Below are 19315 nucleotides of genomic sequence, written 5' to 3'. Positions count from 1 at the left end.
GGCGGCGATGGCGGTTGTGCAGGTGGCGAGGGGAGGGGGTGCGGCGGGTTGTGGTGGTGGTAGCCAGGGCATTCGCCCCTTTTTATAGGCCGGCGAGGAGCGGACCCGGTGGCGTGCGGAAGGCGGGGGGGTTCGTTGGTGGCTCGCCAGGCGGAGTGGCGGCGGCGTACGGCGGGGTAGGGGCCGGGCAGGCCAGCCGGGGAGTCGGCGCCGGCCGGCGGCACGTGGCCCGGGCGCGGGCCCAAGGCGGCCGGGCGGCGTGGCGCCAGGGCGTGCCGGCGGGGCCGGGAGGGGCCGAGGTGACCGGCGGGACCGAGCCGAGCGAGGGGCCGGTGCCGGGCGGAGGTGACCGGCGGGACCCAAGGCGGGCGGCGCGGGTCCGGGCGACAGGGAGTATGGCGCCAGGAATGGGGGGGGGCCGGAGTAATGGCGTTGGCCGGCCAGGAGGTGTGGCGCCAGGGGGAGGTGACGCCGGGTGCCAGGAAGAAGAAGGAGGAGGAGAGAGAAGAAGGAAGGAGGAGGAAAAAGGAAGAAAGAGAAAGAAAGAGGAAGGAAAAAGAGGAGGAAAAGGGGGAGAAAAGAGAAAGAAAAAGGGAGGGACCGGCGGCAATTGCGGCACGCGGTCGGAGCACGCGCGCGGTGTCTGACAACGGTACGCGGCGAGACTTATGGGCACAGATAAAAAGGTAGGGGTCGGCATGGGTGCCGGGACGGCGAAATCGCCGGGGAGATTTCCGATTTCCGGGAGCTCAGCGGTAAAAAGATTTTAAAGGAAATTTTAACGGGTGATTTTAGTTGGTGATTTCTGCGGATGTTACAATACCATAACAAACTTATCATGATACTCCATGAATACCTTATTCATTAGATACATGAAGTAGGGAGGTGCATTAGTCAACCCAAAAGACATGACTGTATACTCATAGAGATCATATCTGGTGGTGAAAGGGGTCTTGGGAATATTGGATGGCCTTATCTTCATCTGATGATAGCCAGAATGCATATCAATCTTGGAGAATACCTTGGCTCCTCCCATCTAATCAAATGAATCTTCAATGCGAGGCAACGGATACTTGTTCTTGATGGTCACCTCATTAAGCGATCTGTAATCCATACGCATCCTCTACGTACCATCCTTCTTTTCTACAAAAAAGACTGGTGCTCCCCATGGTGATGAACTGAACTCCTTATCTAATAATTCCTTTAATTGTTTCTTAAGCTCTTTTAATTCATCAACAGACATTCTATATGGATGCTTAGAAATGGGTGCAGTACCAGGTAAAAGATCAATAACAAACTCAATATCTCGATCAGGTGGCATACCTGGTAACTCATCTGAAAATACATCTGAGTAGTCACACACCACTTTGATATCCTCCAATGCTTTTCCATCCAACTGATTCACCGTACAATCTGCTGCTGATAGTAGAGTAACCACAAACTCAATCCTCTCCCCATCGTGACTTGTAAGAAGAACTGACCTCTTGACACACTAAATCACCGCATCACATGCTGACAACCATCCCATCCCAAGAATCACATCAATCCCACTTGATTCCAATACTATCAGAGTGGCCCAGAAGTCTTTACCCAATATTTTGAGTTTAATCTTTGGACAAGAATAGAGCACTTTCATATTTCCCCTAGGTGAGCTAACTAACATGGGATGTTTCATGATGCAGATGGGAAGATTGTACTTGGCCACAAATTGAGAAGTAATAAAAGAATGCGATGCTCCAGAGTCAAATAAAACTGAAGCGGGGGCTGAGTTGACAAGAAACATACCCAGCACTACATCTGGAGCTTCCTGAGCAGTTTTAGCATTCACGTGGTTCACCTTGCCACGCATGTAGTTCTGCTGTCCCTGGTTACCCTGTGGGGTCTGGTTTCCACTCCTCAGCTACTGCATCCGCTGATTCTGCCTTGGGGCGTTGTTGTTCTACACGGGGGTGCTCTAGCCATTTCTCTTGGGACAGTTGTTGGCATAGTGACCAACCTCTTCACACTTGTAGCAAGTGTTGCCCACAGGTGTTGGGCTAAACTGGGGTGCCTGCAAGAGTGTACTACCTGTTCTGCTAGAAGTTGGGGCATGGAGTCTGCTGAACTGGGTGCTGGAACTGCTGGATGGGGTGCTGGAACTGCTGAGCTTGGCGCTGGAACGCATGCTGCCTAAATTCCCACTCAGGCCCCTAGAGTGGAGCGGCATCCCCTGCTGTGGAGTGAAGCGAGAGTGAGTGTTGCTCCCAAACTGTCCCTATGAGATGAACTTCCTCTTCATCTTCCCCAGTTCACTACGCTTGTGCTCCAAGCCAATCGCCATGTCCAACATCTGATGAGAAGGTGTGAGACAACAACTGGTACTAAAGTGGTCCAATCAATCCTTCTAGGAATAGCTCTTGCTTCTTCTCATCATTTGCCATGTCTTCAGGTGCATAGCGAGACAACTAGATGAATCTGTCTTTGTACTCACTCACGGACATTGTTCCCTGCTTGAGAGTGAGGAACTCCTTCTTCTTCAGCTTCATGAGGCCAGTAGGAATGTAGTGGCTCCTGAAGCAATTCCCGAACTCCTGCTAGGTGATACTGTCTGCAGCAGCGTCTGTAGTGGTGTAGGCATCCCACCAGTCTAGAGCAGATCCCTTAAGTCACCCTAAGGCATACAGGACCTTCTCCTTGTCGTTGCACTAGATGATGGTGAGCATCTTCTCCACTACCTTCAACCAATCAACAGCCTGAAGCGGATTAGCAGAGTGGGAGAACGTCGGGGGCTTGTGGCTCATGAACTCCCGATGCTTGTCTCTCGGCGGCTACTGCTGGTTGTTGTTGTTGTTGTTGTTGTTGTTGTTCATCTGAGCCAGCATGGTCGCCATGGTGTTGGCCATGTTCTCGAGAAGCTGAGTCTAGGCTACAAGAAACTGATCCATCCCTGCACGTATTTACTGATTCTGCTGAGAGGCAGGGTTGGTGTTGTTGCTTCTTCAGCGAAGCTGTGCAAGCTGATCAACTCCTAATCCGGATCTGGTGTTTAGCATCTGATTGTTAGGAATGTGAGATTTAGATAGTTGTACAAGAGATAATCCAGAAAGATAAAGCGATATGATATTCGGTTAAAATAGATTCTATTTGTTCCAATAAATCAGGTGTACCTCTTGGTTAGGATATCCAAAATTAGTGAAATGTTTCCAGATCATAATAAACAAAATTATGAAACAAACTGAACTAGAATTATCTCATTCAAAGGTCGAGAACTTGAGATATAAATTAAGTAAGATGACTGAATCAGGTTGTTGTAACACATTCTGATTATTTCACAAATTCATATGTATCTCCCAGTCAGAATGTCCAAAAATTATGAAATTTTTACATCAATTAACCCACAAAATTCAGAAGCTAACCCAACTAGATTTATGTCAATTGGAGTTCTATAGCTCAAGATATAATTAAAAGCGTACAGCTATGTTAGAGAGTAGCGTGAACTGATTTGGCACCAACAAAACTTGTAGGATGGATAGGTATGGATAGATAAATAAGCAAGATTGTAAAATATTAAGGTTGATTGAGATAGACATAAACTCAAACTAAGCAACTTTATTACTAAAAACCAATGTCGTTGTGGTAATCACTCCACAACACACCGCACTCATTACAAAGAACCAAGTCAAGCATTTATCATAAGGACAAGCATTCCAAACACACTTTAAGCTAAGCATACACTTAAACTAAATGACGTTTGACTCTATCAATTACATTGAATTTAAACTTAAAAACTCCTAATTTCTAAAGGTCTTCAATGTGAGCGTCGGGTGAGTTATAGCGAGGTCTCTTGGGAGGTGGTGATGCAGGCTTGAACTCCACTTCTGGATATTCTGGGGCATCTTCTCCTTTGATAGTGGCAACTAGCATGTCCCTCTCCCATCTGAGTGCATGCAACTTTTTTTGGGCCCTATAGAACGCATTGTTGGTGTCATCCAAGGCGGTGTTGGTTGCAGCTAACAGCTCACAGAGGTTGTTCAGACGGGCGCAGTGTCCAGTGACCGGGGCTATGCATGTCTTGGCTTCTCCACTTACCCTGTAGGGAGTGTATCTGCAGCCGGTGTGCTCCAAATGGTGACGTTGCCTATGAGAGAGGACATAGAGTGCCCTCCTTGCGGCTTCAGCAATTCCAGCTTCCATAGTATCCCTCTCAGCAACATCATGGTGGACAGACACTTCCTTCCATCCGTCGTTATCTTCCTCATAGAGGAACACCGACACTTCCCAGTTTGTCCCATATCGGAAGTGAGTGTACCAATCGCACTTGTATATGGGCTTCAAGTCATTCCCTAGGCTGTGCTAGGTCCTTCTTAGCTTGTCAGCCATGGGAATCCCTTCCCCAAGCTCATCCTTTCACTCCAGAGTCCATTTCTCTAGCGCAGCATCTAGTGCATTCTCCTTCCCACCTTGAGCATCTTCAGAATCACCTGCTAGATCAGGCTCTGGAGCAAGTGCTAGCGCTGGTGTAGGTGCTGGTGCTGGAGCTGGAGCAGGTGCTGGCTCTTCATAGACCATCTCCACATCTTCTGACTCTACCTCACTCTCCACTTCCACTGGCTCCTCATCTGAGTCATCACCAGGATAGTAGTAGTAGTAAGCAAGTTCTTTGAGCTATTCCTCGGGCTCCTGAAGACGATAATGAGGAAAGGCACTTTGCGAGCAGTTCACTTGGTGCAGACCATCTAAAGATAAAGAAAATAAAATAGACTGAATTTAGATAAAGAATCATATAGAGAAATAAGGATGGGATAAAAGCAAGGATAATCTTATTAAAGCAGATTGAAAACAACCATTAAGTAAGAATGGCTATTAAAGCATTATAATCCTTAAATTCAACCATTTTCTAACTAGGCTAACATTTTACAGTCAATACGGCTCTGGTACCACTTCTATCACACCCGGTTCTAAAGGCAAAATAAAATGAATGAATCACATGTGCGTCAGGATCAAGTTAGACACATGCAACAACTTCAATGGATACCATAGACACTACCGTAACGTAAAGAGAGTATTATATTTATTACATGATCGATAGTCTTTAAGATGAAAAGCAAAAGGAGTCTTTATTATAGCAGCGGAACTCCAACGAAGACGACGACTCCACAGGCAGTTGACTAGGGAAACACGTATGCCTGGAACTCCTCGAAGTCTTGAAGAACCTCGTCAAAGTTGACTTGATCTAAGCAGAAATTTTAGCAAGGGCGAGTACACTTACAGTTGGTACTCAGCAAGCGTGAGGAATATGTAGTGTAGGGCCATTCAAGGATAGGCTATGGTTTAACAGCAATTCAGCATTTTAATTGGTTGGTCAAGTTTTATTAGCAATTACTAAGTATAAGTTTATATCTCCACATTAAGCATGAACATAAATAAAAATAACAACAATTTAATTCGACTTCCAATAAATGAATCATGTGAGGGTCCAAGCTGCTCTTGACCGTGAGCACGGCTGATCACACTCTACAAAGGTTGCACATCTTTACCCACAAGTTGTGTAAAAGTTCAAAAGAACTTTAGACCCAACCATGCTGTGCGGGCTAGGCACAATACCACACTTCCGAGGTATGATTGCATAGGGACACTATGAGGCCTTTGCAAAGATTCCCTAATGAGGAGTAGCCCGCTAAGGTTTCCGGATCAGTGGCAGAATATAAACCTCTCTCAAGACTGCGAAGCTACCATAGAGCAGATCAGTCTAAGGGTTGGGTTATACCCCATCTGCCGCCGCCCATCTTGCCCTTTTGGTAAGACCGCTTCAAACTAGAGTCCCTAATTAATTAGCTAAGACTAGAGCCATATAGTTCTTGTGGTTGTACTATTTTCCTGGGTGGTCGCTTCATGTTCCAATTAAGCATGGTGATCTTGTATTAATGAAAGGTATAGCATAAATAAAATAGGTTTAAGCATTGGTTCATTAATACCATCACAACCAAGTTGAGCAACTAAGCAAGAACTATACAATATTAAAGTAACCCAGATTGATCAAAGTATAGGGATTAAACTATGCACACCTTAAATAGGACCCATCATGTTTATATACTTAAAGTGCATAGCATATATGTATTGAACATGAAAATAAAGGTTGCATAGGATCAAATTGTGATCAAGGGCACGACTTGCCTTCCTGGACTTGCTCCTGCTGCTCAAAGTCTTATAAGCCTTGACATTCGAATTCCTCGAACTGCGGTGATGAGGATATCACCTGCTCGGATACAACCACATTAGTAACTTGTGATTCACAGGTGAAACAATTCTTTACCATGATTGTATTTGATACATTTGATGAATTGATGTTGCACCATGATGTGTGTTCGTTGTCAATTTCAGAAATACATACGTGGATCAAAAATAGTGTTAAACACACATTGAAGGTATGGAGGACCAAAGAAGTAGATTAGGGGCCAAGTCCAAGTATTCCCAACATCCTCCACCATGCCACCATGTCACTTTTGGCTCAAGGAAAGAAAGAGATCCAATCCAACACGTTTTGGCGCTAGATTCGGACTGCAGCTCTACCCCAACTTGCAACGGCCGCCACAACCTCATGCGGACTTCGTTTTGGGTGTTCAACTACTCCTTGAAATACTTACGAAGTCTATTTTCATATGAATCTAGACTCATATCCATATCTATTCTGAGGCGGCTGCAATCACCGAAATACTACTGAGATATTTTCTGTCCAGAGGTGTTGTGTCGCCTTATTTTGGCCCAATGGGCCGTGTATCAAGTTAGCTCCATTAGGAACATGTTCTAGGGTTGGAGCACGACCCCAACACCCCCTGGTCATTCTCCTAGGTATTAATAAGGATTAGAGTCGCCACAAACAGATTGGATTTTATTTAGATCAAGTTTAGCTCTCGCTACTTGCTTGTAAACGCGCGTGCTGGATCAACCGCCCGTCTTCCTATCTTCGGAACCCCACCTTATTGAGATTGAGTTGGAAACATTCATCTTCATCTAGTAAATTCAGTACTTGTTATACTTGTTCTTGCTAGTTCTTCGATTGCTTGCATGACGAGTGCCCTAGTGGCTGGGTGACGTGCTCCACAAGATCGCGGCAGCCATTGGACGTGGTGTAGCGGTTGCTAAGGCGCAGCTTGGAAGGCTGTAGTTGGGCCATGAACGTTGTCTCCATCAACCAATCGAGTTATCTCACGCCTCTCATTGAAGATCAGGAATCAACCCTAGCGGTTTCATATCATGCAGTCCTTTTATACGCATCACACGAGTACATACAAGCAACAAAGGGAATAAAATAAGAAAACAATATAGCAAATATTAGCAACAGAGCAAAACAAGATCATCAAACTAATCTATGCGTCAACACGAACTCATAGATGCAAGAATCGTTTAAAACGGATCTAAAACGCTAAAGATATGGCCTACACAAGATGTAGGGGCTTATCTGCAAGAAAATCGAGGGCAAAATATAAATTTGCATATAAACCAAAGGTTTAACGCTAAAAGAGCAGGTGTAGGATGGCGGGCACTATTTTGTAAAAGTACAGGGGCTAAAATAGAAGAAAAAGGACCTAGATCTAATTACTTTTGAACTGCGCTGGAACTCAGTGCAAAAACTACAAAACTCAGGGGCTCTTTAGCAAAAAAATGGCGCAGCACAGGATTGACCGATATTGACCCGGGTCAGATCTGATCCGAACCATCGGATCAAGATCGGGCGGCTGCGGTCATCTGGAACACAGGCGGCAGTGCGCGAGCGATGGCGGACGGCGGCGAGTGGCGGCGGAACAAGGAAAACTTGCCAGGGTCGAGTCAAACTCGAGCTTTCGGCCACGAATCGTGATGGGATCTAGCCCTGAATGAAGCGGAGAGCACGATGAACGCATCTAGGGTGTTATCGTGGTGGTTGGAGTGACGACGGCGTGAGGTGACGCGGCGAAGCGGCTCGTCGCGGCAGCGCGTGTCTCCGGCAAGCTCGTCCGCGCGATGGAAGACACGAGAGAGCATGGGGACTTCATGCACGGCCTCCTCACCTCCTTGCGGTTCTCTGGCCGGTGTTCATGGTGTCGGGAAGGCGGTGTGCGCTGTGCTCGAGCTCGGGTGACAGCAGCGTTGGAGCTCAAGGCGGCGGCTTAGGGTTTGGTGAGGCCAAGGGGGGTGGCGGTGGCCTTTTATTTCCCATGGGGCTAGCCTTGGCATGTGGGCCCAAGGCCGAGGTGGACGCGGAGGCGCGGCCGGGACTTGAGCTCGGACTAGAGTTTGAGTCTGGCGCGGCGAGAGCGGGAGGTGGCAGATGACATGTGGGTCCCAGGTGTCAGCGGGAGAGACGGAGGAGCGGCGCGGGAGGGGGCCGGCGCAGTGCTGGTGGGCTGCGGAGGAGGCGTGGGAACTGGCCGGCCTGCTGGGCTGCTGAGCTGCTGGCGACTGGGCCGAAAGGAAGGCGGACCGAAAGTAAGAGAAGGAAGGAAAGTAAGAGAAGGAAGGGAGGAAATAAAGGAAAACATTTTCCTAATGTTTAAAAAGGTTCAAATAAATAAATTCAAACACAAATTTAAATTCAAGCAACCAAAAATAATGCACCAGCATGAATGCAACAATGAACTCCTATGATTCATTAATTTACTGTGAAAAGGTTTAAATGCCTAAGAAAATTTAAATACAATCTTAAAATCCTTAGACACATGCAATTAAATTCTAATAAATTTTATTAATTGCAAAATTTGAAAATTAGGGTGTTACAAAGATAGTGGAGAGATGACTTTATTGATGTGATGTTGGGGTTGATGTGGGTGAAATCTGTGAATTCCACAGCTCCAGAAGGGCTGGATCAAGTGGAGCTATTATTAGCCCACTAGCTTGCCCTAAGATTACGGGATATATGGGGCTTTGAGTAGATCCACATGTATTGGGGTCAACTTTTGTTGGATCTACAAACCAGCCAATAAATGAGCAAACTTCCATTGGCTCTGCTCCCTCCTGAAAATGAAGAGGACGCCTAAAATCTACAACCAATTTGGTCCTTAGTATGCCATCATTTGAAATCTGAACTCCCCTCCCCTTCTCATTTGTCTAGCCACCCACAACCAAGAATGTTTGATGGGAGGTTTAGCACCCATAACCATTAGCAATGGAGGGAAAAGAAGATTTGTCTCCCCTACTTCCTCCATTCCAAATTATGCCATCATTCTTGGTTGAGCAAACTTCCATTGGCTCTGCTCCCTCCTGAAAATGGAGAGGACGCCTAAAATCTACAACCAATTTGGTCCTTAGTATGCCATCATTTGAAATCTGAACTCCCCTCCCCTTCTCATTTGTCTAGCCACCCACAACCAAGAATGTTTGATGGGAGGTTTAGCACCCATAACCATTAGCAATGGAGGGAAAAGAAGATTTGTCTCCCCTACTTCCTCCATTCCAAATTATAGCACTCTTTAACTTTGTCCTGAGTTAAATTTCTCTAACTTTGATCATGTTTTTAGAAAAAATAATATATTAACATCTATATATAGTAACAAATAATGTGCTATCAAAGTATATTTCATAATGGATTTAATGGAACTTGTTAGAAAAATAGGAATTTTACGGTATATTTTAATCCCAAAATTGACTAGGTAAAATATAATGTTGACTAGTGACCTTGTGACTTCATAGCATATGCATGTGTTCATGTTTAAGTTTAAACCACTATTAAGCATGAACAGAAACAAAACTAAAAACCAAAATAGGTTCCGGAAGTACCTAGAGGTGGGAGCACTGGTTGTGCCTTTCTCATGGTTAGACATTGTGTCAGTTAGAGCTATTCCAGGTAGTTGATCTTATTTGATGAAGGAAGAGATTTACGCCGTGCAATCTCTCGAACATCCGCCTCCAGCAAGTAGACGAAGTAGTTATTCAGGGGAGCAGTCGCTCTGGCTGCTATTCCGAGCAGCATCTTCAGTAGTGGCAAAAGTTCGAGAGGTTTGCTCTTGCCAGTTCTGTGTCTCGCACGGAAGCCAGTGATAGGAATGTGGGTACGCAGCAGTAGCAGAGGAAGGCCTTATTTAGTTCTTAATTTAGGAGTGTCAAAGTTGGGATTTTACCATAAATGCGCAACTGTAGCATTTCGTAGCATTTCATTTGTATTTGTGAATTATTGTCCAAACATTGACTAATTAGGCTCAAAAGATTTGTCTCGCGAAGTGGAGTTGTGTCTCGCACGGAAAACAAAGAAGACATTGAGAGGAAGAACCTGGACATCATGGGCCTTAGTTCCCCTTTTCCCAACTTTAGCACTATGCAAAAAGAAAAAAATTTCCATCACATCAAACTTGCGGTACATGCATGGAGTACTAAATGTAGATGAAATCAAAAACTAATTGCACAGTTTTGTTGTACTTTGCGAGACGAATCTTTTGAGCCTAATTAGTCAATGTTTGGACAATAATTCATAAATACAAACGAAATGTTACAGTTGCGCATTTATGGCAAAATGCAAACTTTGCCACTCCCAATTTGGGAAATAAATAAGACCATGAAGTGGTGTGATGGGGCGGATTACTCCTCACCTTACCACGCCACGCCACGCCTCGCCCGACGAGCGCGTACTCGTGGCAATCCAGTATCAGTTTTACAACTTCACACATACGGTGCACTTAAAATCCGCCTATTAAGCTGGTTAGGATTCACCTTAACTAATCACGTGAGATGAACCACTTTTGTAGCCCCTAGAACTAATTGTAGGGCTTGTAATATTAATGATTTTATTGAAGATAAATAGACCAAGCCCAATTGAATCCAACATATAAACTAATTGGATCTTGTAAATGTTGGTGTTTTCCCCATTACCTTAGGTAAAGTTAGAGAACTATAATTTGGAAGAGGGCAAACCACGAAAACATACTATACAGTGATACAAATGGCTAGCAACTGACGGGAACAACTTACAAATACTGGAGAGAAAGACTCAATATACAAGACAAACAAAAGAAATAAAGACATCCATTAACTTCCATGGCACCTTACAATTACATATTATGCAACTGAGCTCACACATTAACATCTTATATATGTAAAAAGAAGAAACAAAAGGGATGAAATACATGACACAGTAAATGCAAACCGTATTTTGCTTGCTACTGCCATTTCGACCGACCGCGTAAGTAAAACAGTCATACGTGCGGCAATGTACGCTCGACCAAGCACAAATCTAGAACAGAATCATCCATACTGCCAACGGGAATGCCATCAGCAGAGACGACACAGAGTGCCCCGGTGGCGCAGCGGCCGCCTCGAAGATCAGCTGCTCATCGATGATGTCGTAAGTCATGGTCCTGCCCGTCTGCAGCAAGCTGCCGAGGAGCGAGAGCGACACGCCCGCCGGCGACGGAAGTATGGTCAGGCATTCCAGGCCGGTGTTGTTGTCAGGGAAGAAGTAGTTTGGAGCTTCATCACCGCGTCGGCGCCGCCGAACACCAGCGAGAGCTTCGGAACTGTCACGTTCTTCATGGATTCCATAGTGTAGCACAGGTCAAGGCCGAGCGCCGAGCCGTTCGCACGTTGCGGGCCTTGCGACTCGATCTTGCTGGCTAGTTCCTTCTTTACGACGTACGCGACCTCTTCGAGGAACGTAACCGGCATGGTCGTGCTCAGGAACACCCCGCCGGATCCGTTCGCCCGGAAGTCGAAGGTTCCGGCAGGGATGTCGCCCAGGTCCTTATTGTCGTCTACTCTTATTCCGGTGAGATTGACAAAGTAGAACTCAGGGTATAGGTCGCTGGTGAGGAGAGGAGTGGAGAGGCTGTTCTTCATCCGCGTTGCGTTATCACTCCGAATTTGATGAAGCTGTCGTCGCTGGAGTCGTCAGACGCCCACAAGTAGGAGAACCAGGAGAGCTCGAGCTGCGACACCAGGGACAGGGGGCGCCTGCTGAAGCCAAAGATTCCGGATGCATCGGAGAATTCGCCGGTGCTCGCGCCGCTGCAGCCAAAGACCATGGGGACGGAGACATTATCGAACGTGAACGTGTCGGTGGCGAGGTAGCCGGTCGTGTTGGTGTCGTCGCCGTAGACGCCAATGTACCCGCAGGCATCAGCGGCGCATGTCTGATTGAGCATGCGCTGGCAAGTCTGGCTGGCGCAAGGTAGCCCCGCGAAGGTGGGCAACAGATTGGGCCGGAAGGTCGGCGCTGGCGGCGGCAGGCAGGCGGTGCAAGGCGCGCACTGCGACCACACAAGCGGGGTGGTGATGTCCAGGATCCCGGATATGTTCTGCGGGGATGACGTACCGACGGAGAGGTTGAAGATAAAGTAGCTGGTGGTGTCAGCGGCGATCTCCAGTTTACCGTCGGTCTTCTGGCCTTCAGAAAGCGACTTGAGGTAGTCTTTGAACTTGCGCCACGCCGCCTTCTTCATGCCACGGACAAAAGATTTCACCAGAGGTGTGCCATTGGAGTAACGCGCCCGATGTGCTTAGCGCCGCGGGTTTATAAGGCTTGGCCGGCATGGTGCCCGCTGACAAGACGAACGGCGGCGGCACGAGAAACAGGAGAAAAACAACTACTGCTACCACTACCAGCAGGAGGCTCCGACCCATTTTTGCACTTGCACTGCACCTTGCTCCACAGTAACGAGATGTTTTCCTTTCTAACTTTAACTGAAGTACTGAACTGTACTACCTCATAGACAGAATGTGTGCTACGGTTTTATAGCAGATATCAGCTGCTGAGCAGCAGATGCACACTTCACGGGTTCTGTTTCAGAATTTGCTTTACTCAACGGCAGCAGGTACACGCTTCACTGGCTGTGTTCAAGAATTTGTTTAACATTGAATAGATCGTTTACCCTTATATTCTGTATTGTTATGTATACTAGTTTAGGGTGCATTCATTAGTTAGAAACCACATCTTGATCACAAATTCGTATACACCTAACCTAATAACAAGCAAACAATTCAAAAATTTGGTGAATGCCAAACAAAAAGTCCAGCCACCATGTCCTCTCCCATGCTTCCGCCGTAGCACTGCCCGCTCCCTCGCGTGGTCACTTCTTCTCCATGATAAAAGCCACTTTCTCTCCGCCAGCTAATGTTGCCGCTTCTAATCCACATGACGTTGCAGACTTGCAGCGCACTCCTACCCACCTCCACGGGTGCACAGACAGACTGTCCTGCGAGGATAACTGCCTCAATGAATTACAGCCATATATTATGAAAAAGCTGGACCGGAGATCGACTCCATGTTCAAGATCCAACAGTGGTTCATAACTGAAATATTTCCTATTACATTTCACAAACTAAAAATACATATTAATATCACTAAGAAACTATAAAATACTTTGGTACATATTGTTGTGAATCATTTATTGGTGATCAACACCAGTAACTGCTCTTGGCGGTTACCTACCGAAAGGGGCCTCACACTCTTTCACCATGATCATTCATCTTGAGATCAATGCAATACACAGAGATTCCACTCTCTCCCACGTACTTTTCAGTAAATCTACTCTTAACACGTTATCAGCACTTTGCCTACCGCCGATGACTAATGGACCACCACGGCGAAAAGACACAAGGCTGTTCTTCCACTTCTCCATCGGAGAAATCAGAACAACGACGTCGACAACATCGGGCACCGTCCTCGGTGTCATCTTTGGTCTTCCTCTATTGTTGAAGCACCAAGTCTTTGTCTTGGCGATCCATGACAAATCCAAGACGAACAAGCAGGAACAAGATGATGCAAACAGAGGCATCTACCCTCATTGTCGACATATTCTTCACTGCCTGCTCATAATCGGAGCAAAAGAATCAGAAACGGCGATGAATAGAAAGAAGGCAAATCGGTTTCCAAAAATGGTACGCTTTCATGATTTTCTTACCTTTTGGTGCGTCACCATGGAACTGCCATTTTTCAATTCTGCAAAATCTGTTTGCTTCTGGTTCTGCTTCATGATGGCCATCACGGAGGCTCTGACCTCCACTGGCCACGCGCCCCTCGCCTCCAGCAAGCAACGGGTCCCCACACCGGCAGAAGGGCCTGGCAAGGCGCATCACGCCTCCGCCTTACCTCCGTACCTGCTGAACCCGCGACGGCTAGCGGCTTCGCACTCCCGTGCCCAAGCACTCCGGCACCGGCGGCGGCGGTACCCGCGACAAGCGGAGACGGTCGCGCTTGCCGAGCTCTCCGAGGCTGGGCAAGCGGAGGCGCTGGCCGCGCTCTACCTCCCGCACTCTAGTGGCACGTGGTGGCGGCATCCGCCTACCCACGCTCCTGCAGCGAGCGGCGGTGGCATCAGCCGTCCGCCGCACCTGCGGTGAGCGGCGGCAGATGCGCCCGCACGCTAGTGCCTGGGCCGGCGGTGGCGTCCGCCCGCCTGCACCCAATGGCTGGCGGCGGCACTTGGTCGCCCGAGCCATGGCGGCTGAGGGGGAGGACCGACGAGCTCGCCCCCACACCGGCGGCGGTGGCGTGCGGCGGCGCTCTGCTCACCGTGGCTGCGGAAGGGTGCGGCGGCGATTGGGTTTTCAATCCTAACCGCTCCCCCATGCGGGGCGGCAGGCCAACTGTTGGGCCTGAAGTGACTGCGGGCCGTTTGATTTTTCAGCCTGATAGCATTCGCTATTTTTTTTAAAAAAAATTGCAGTACTTTTACAGTTGAGTTCATATGGTTTCCTGTATTTAGTACCATATTCGATGAAGTACTTTTTGTCTACATCTTTCATGTTTAGACCACTGCAGTTCCATGTTAGATGCATATGATCTATGGCTTTTGTACTTTATCATTTTTCTGAGTCACTGTGTATATTTTAGTATATATATGCTCTTCGCATGTTTCTAAAATATACCTTCTTAATTTGGCAATTTGTTTCTCATATTGCATTTTAACAAAAGAATTCTCTTAATTAAGTATTGCTTAATTAATGATGGATTCCATGCAAAATAACCAATACATATCTTGAATAATTTTGGGATTTGAAGACAAGGTGATGGAGTCTTAAACATCGGCTTGCGATATGTTCACTTCGAATATATTAGCCCAGAGACCATGTCTATTGTAGCGATATATTCACTCATTACTGAGAGGTCTACATCATAATTTGATCATTACCTACAAAAGTGTTCTCCTAAGTAAATATTTGGCGATTGTAAAAATGGTTTTTCATTACCATTCTTTATTGTCAAATGGTTATACACAAGGTAGTAGAGTCTTAGGCATTAGTTGCAACATATTCTTTATGAATTTGTTAGCCCAGAGACCTTACCTATAGCAGCAATTTATTTTGCCTACTACTGAGAGATCTATAAGTACATGGAGATTATCTACAAGTGTATACTAGCATTGACGATAACACTATTATTGAGGTTCACACACCATGTGTGATTACCTCCAATTTTCCAAACCACAAAATATGGACTCTATATTACTTTTGCATTATGATTACAACATGATTCTTAATTTACCAGCATGCAAATTAATGAAACCTATGGTTATGCATTGGAGAAAAATCACTTCCAACTAACTTTGCATATTATGGACTATTGGTAGCAATGAGTGAGCCCCTTACTGGGTGGGTATTCGGTTTTAACCGACGATTCGGTTCAGTGTTATCGGTGTTCAAAAACTTCGGTTTTCAGAATGACGAACCGATCGGTGTCTCAGAAAATCAAAAACTGACTGTTTCGGTGTTGGTGTTCTCAGTTCTGTGTGCGGTGCAAACCGAAATTCCTCACCGCTCAGCATACCTGCCGCTTGCTGGCTCGCCGCACCGCACAACCACGTCGGTCCTCGCCCCTCACCTACACGCCACACTTCTCCTTGCCACGCTTGCTCGTCTTGCAAGGTCGCACCCCCAACGCGTCGCCCAGCCCGTAGGCTGTAGCGCTGCTCGCCGTCGCCGTCCCCAAGCTCGAGCACCGTGCCGCTGTCGTAGAGCTCAAGCATCACCGTCACCACCAAGCGCTCGAGCGCTGCGCTATGCCACCTCCGTCGTCACGCAGGCTCGTGCTGGTGCGGCTGGATTCGAGAGGGTACCGAAGAGAAAGAATCAAGAAAGGGACCTGGAGAAAACGATGTGTGTAGCGTGCAACGGGGAGAAGAAAGGGATAGGGTCACGGACAGGTACTTGGATACTTGGGCCACGGTTGCTAGGCCTTGCTGCCGTGCTTAGCTGACATGACATGGGCCTTTGGCCCAAGATGAAGACCTCCTGAATGGGGAAGCATTGAAAAGTTCGGTAGACATCGGTTCTTCGGTTTTTTCTCGTTCTAAGACCGAACAAAACACCGATCACCGAACTACGTAAAATCAGACATCGAATACCCAAAAAACTAATAATTCAGCTCGCTTCGGTTTGGTTCGGTTCGGTCTTCGGTTTTCAGGAAAAAATGCCCACCCCTACTCCTCATGATGAACTATGGCAATTTCTTTCTTTCCCTGTTCTATTTCCTTGGAAGTGAAATGACGTCTTGCTATTAAAAGAATGCTATGAACAACAAAACGAACTCATATGGTTTCAATTGCGAGTTGAACCATGCATGTATGTCTACAGGATTTTAAACTGTTGTAGACTACAAATCTTGTTGTTCATAATTTTTGCTCCAAGTTGAAGTTTTGCAAAATTACCATTATTCTTGACTCATTCATACATTGACCTAAGTTGAAAAGCATTATGATCTTATTTTGAAGCATCATCATTAGTACCACATTGGTACAGAGCTTATTCCTAAGGTTCATAGTATTTGAGTAATGTTGAGACTATAAGAGTTGTAATGAATATACTTCTAGTAATCCAATGAACTCATCTGGTAAGTACGAATGCAACAGGAGGTGAATATCCATTGCGCAAAGAGAATAGAGAATTGTACTATAATTTCCTAAAGGGATGCAAACTCGCATAAATAGCAGAAAATAGTGCATCGTTTTGGTGATTACCTTCTATCATATCACAGAGACTACATTTTGACAATGCTCTTGCATCATTTATTCCCAAAATTGTAGCAGCGACTTCATCGCCTGTGAATGGTAATCCAAAATCAAGTGTCACCGTGATACCAAAATTGGTAATACCATTTTTCATGCTTATATAGTTTATTCTCTGAGTAAATTAATTTCATACATGATTAACTCATATAGGACATGGTTCATATTTTTGAGATGGAAATTTTCTCCAAACTTACATTGGATGGGACTTATTATCCCACTGGTGAGGGCTAATGATTGTAAAGCCACTATAGCCAATATCCAATCCAAATGCTCAGCCATTTGAATAGTTGGCCATTGTGCAACTTTGCATTTTTGTTGCATCTTCTTTCCTAAGATTTCTATAAAATCTTAATGGAAAAAGATCCACTTATTCTTTGTGCTCCTTCATGGAATGATCAACAAAGAAAGTATTTACCAGGACTTCTAAGTTTTGGACAGTTTTACAAGTTTCACTTGTCATATGACATTGAGAAATATAATGGATCTAAAGAGATAGCAACCATTTGAGATAATGACTATGATGATGTGAATCTACTCTTAACACATATATGTGGATGGACATGCCTTCCAATGCATGTCAGGTTTTGTTATAATAAAATGAAGTAGTTTGTAATATAATATGCAAAATATGTGCAGTTTTCTTACATATCTACCTGAAAGTGTAGTTTCATGGTAGTAAGAATGAAATTGTGTAATTATCTAAAAGTTAACCAGCATTTGTGTTTGGCGGGGATCCAAATTTTCTTGAAGCCAGGTATTTGTAGCTCTAAGAAATATTAGATTTAGCAGGAGGTACGTCAAGAGCATTTAGATGTGCCATTTGTTTCTGGTTTAGATTATTAAATATAAATAGTTAAACTAGCTACTTTAATTAATCTAGTGTAAAAACTGTAGATCCAACATGGATCTCAGCCAATTAAGCCCTTGTCGAAGTAAATGTCCGGAGAAATCAAACTAAAAACAAGACCACCCCAAGCGAATCCCTGAGGCTAAGAAAAAGTAAATGTTAATAGAATCCTTTGAAGATGCATATGTATATTTTCTTGGTATCAAGTAAAGATTTTGAAAGTTAGGGTTGGCATTTGGTTGGAGACCAGAAAAAGTCATATAGTTTAAACCTTAGTATAGATTTTTCTCTATACGTTTTCCAGTAAGCCTTTTCAGCCCAGTATTACTTACATGCAAGACGTGCTTGCCATGTCAAAAGATTTCTTTATTTAAAACAAAGTCCACCGGACCATGAAGCAAATAGGACATAATAATTAATTCAAAAATTGCCGCCTATATCAAATAAGACAATATTGCATGGTTTATTATACTTACCAGGAGTTTTCCTATTATAATACTCTTTCTAATCAAGATCATAAGTTAAACGGTATTATTGACAAGGCAATCAGACAGTAGGTTTAGTAGCTAATGCTTTTATTGATACAACATTCTACACTAGGCTTCAACGGCAAGAGAATATGTAGTGTATTATGCCACTTCATTAGTATTTGCAGCGATTTTCATTAATCTGAATTATTTTAGGAAATTCCACAATCTGAATTAAAGCACTGGCCGGCTTTTCCCTGTTATTTTGTGACAAGACTTCAGCTTCAGCAGTTTTTGTTCAGAGGAAGCTGGCGGGTCTGCACTTGACATAAATCCCAGGTCGTGACGTTTTATTTAATTTGGATAAACTTATCATTCTTCGTTCTTTATCGTTTTACGAGTGTTGATCCTCGGCTGCTAGTTGTTCCAGCCGTGCATTTGTTTTAGACCAAAGAATCATTCCTTATTTTTTTTGAACGAACAGACCAAAGAATCATTCCTGTTAGCTAACTTTATGGAATGGCAGGTACTGGGGATGGATACCAGGTAACAGTAAAGTATTTGAACAAAAACTCTAACAAAGAGTCTAAAGGGGAGATAGGAAATTTGGATACAAGCCAAAATCCTTAATCCAACAAGTAGGATACGTCATAGAAGTCAGCCATAGTTCTAGTCAACTCATGCATATGGCACTCAAAGTCTTTATTACCATTCCAGTCAAGAACGATAAGAGCTAACGGGTACTCAAACATTATATGTTAGATGTCACCAGCATAGAGTACTCAGAACGAGGCATGTTCTTCATAATATCTTATATTACTATTACTAATTGGAGGTTCCTTTTGAGGTCTTCACATGTAGCCACCTAAGATCCTAGGTGGACACTTTTTTAGAGGAACCCTAAAATTCTCACAAAAAATCAAAACATCTCGCCATCAATTAAGTAGACTCAAATCATCATAGTCATTGAATTTATTACGTTTTCTAAAAAATTACCCAAATCTGTCATTGTGAAAATTGTCTAAAGTAACACCTAAATCTACATCTAAATT

General features: G+C 45.0%; 2 protein-coding genes and 1 long non-coding RNA gene across 3 annotated transcripts; all 3 read right to left on the bottom strand.

Annotated features, from left to right (window-relative positions):
• Nucleotides 1-11367: 11367 nt before the first annotated feature.
• LOC140222564 (aspartyl protease family protein 2-like) lies at nucleotides 11368-11781 on the bottom strand. The gene has a single exon (XM_072293407.1). It carries the CDS (start codon nucleotides 11779-11781, stop codon nucleotides 11368-11370), a length of 414 nt encoding a protein of 137 aa, XP_072149508.1.
• Nucleotides 11778-12383, bottom strand: LOC117853423 (aspartic proteinase nepenthesin-2). The gene has a single exon (XM_034735792.1). The coding sequence runs from the start codon at nucleotides 12381-12383 to the stop codon at nucleotides 11778-11780; it is 606 nt and encodes a 201-aa protein (XP_034591683.1).
• Nucleotides 12384-13208: 825 nt separating this feature from the next.
• On the bottom strand, nucleotides 13209-14542 carry LOC140222410 (uncharacterized). Its single transcript, XR_011897936.1, has 2 exons — nucleotides 13845-14542; nucleotides 13209-13749 (listed from the first exon to the last, which is right to left on the bottom strand). It is a non-coding gene; the product is annotated as an uncharacterized lncRNA (long non-coding RNA).
• Nucleotides 14543-19315: the final 4773 nt, after the last annotated feature.

The sequence above is a fragment of the Setaria viridis genome, chromosome 4 (assembly GCF_005286985.2).
Source record: "Setaria viridis chromosome 4, Setaria_viridis_v4.0, whole genome shotgun sequence".
Taxonomy (NCBI): Eukaryota; Viridiplantae; Streptophyta; class Magnoliopsida; order Poales; family Poaceae; genus Setaria; species Setaria viridis.
The sequence above is the reverse complement of the archived record's forward strand: the minus strand, read 5'-3'. Positions and strand labels throughout refer to the sequence as shown.

Coding starts and splice junctions, on each gene's coding strand:
- LOC140222564 (XM_072293407.1), bottom strand. CDS start 11,781: ATGAAGAACAGCCTCTCCACTCCTCTCCTCACCAGCGACCTATACCCT.
- LOC117853423 (XM_034735792.1), bottom strand. CDS start 12,383: ATGAAGAAGGCGGCGTGGCGCAAGTTCAAAGACTACCTCAAGTCGCTT.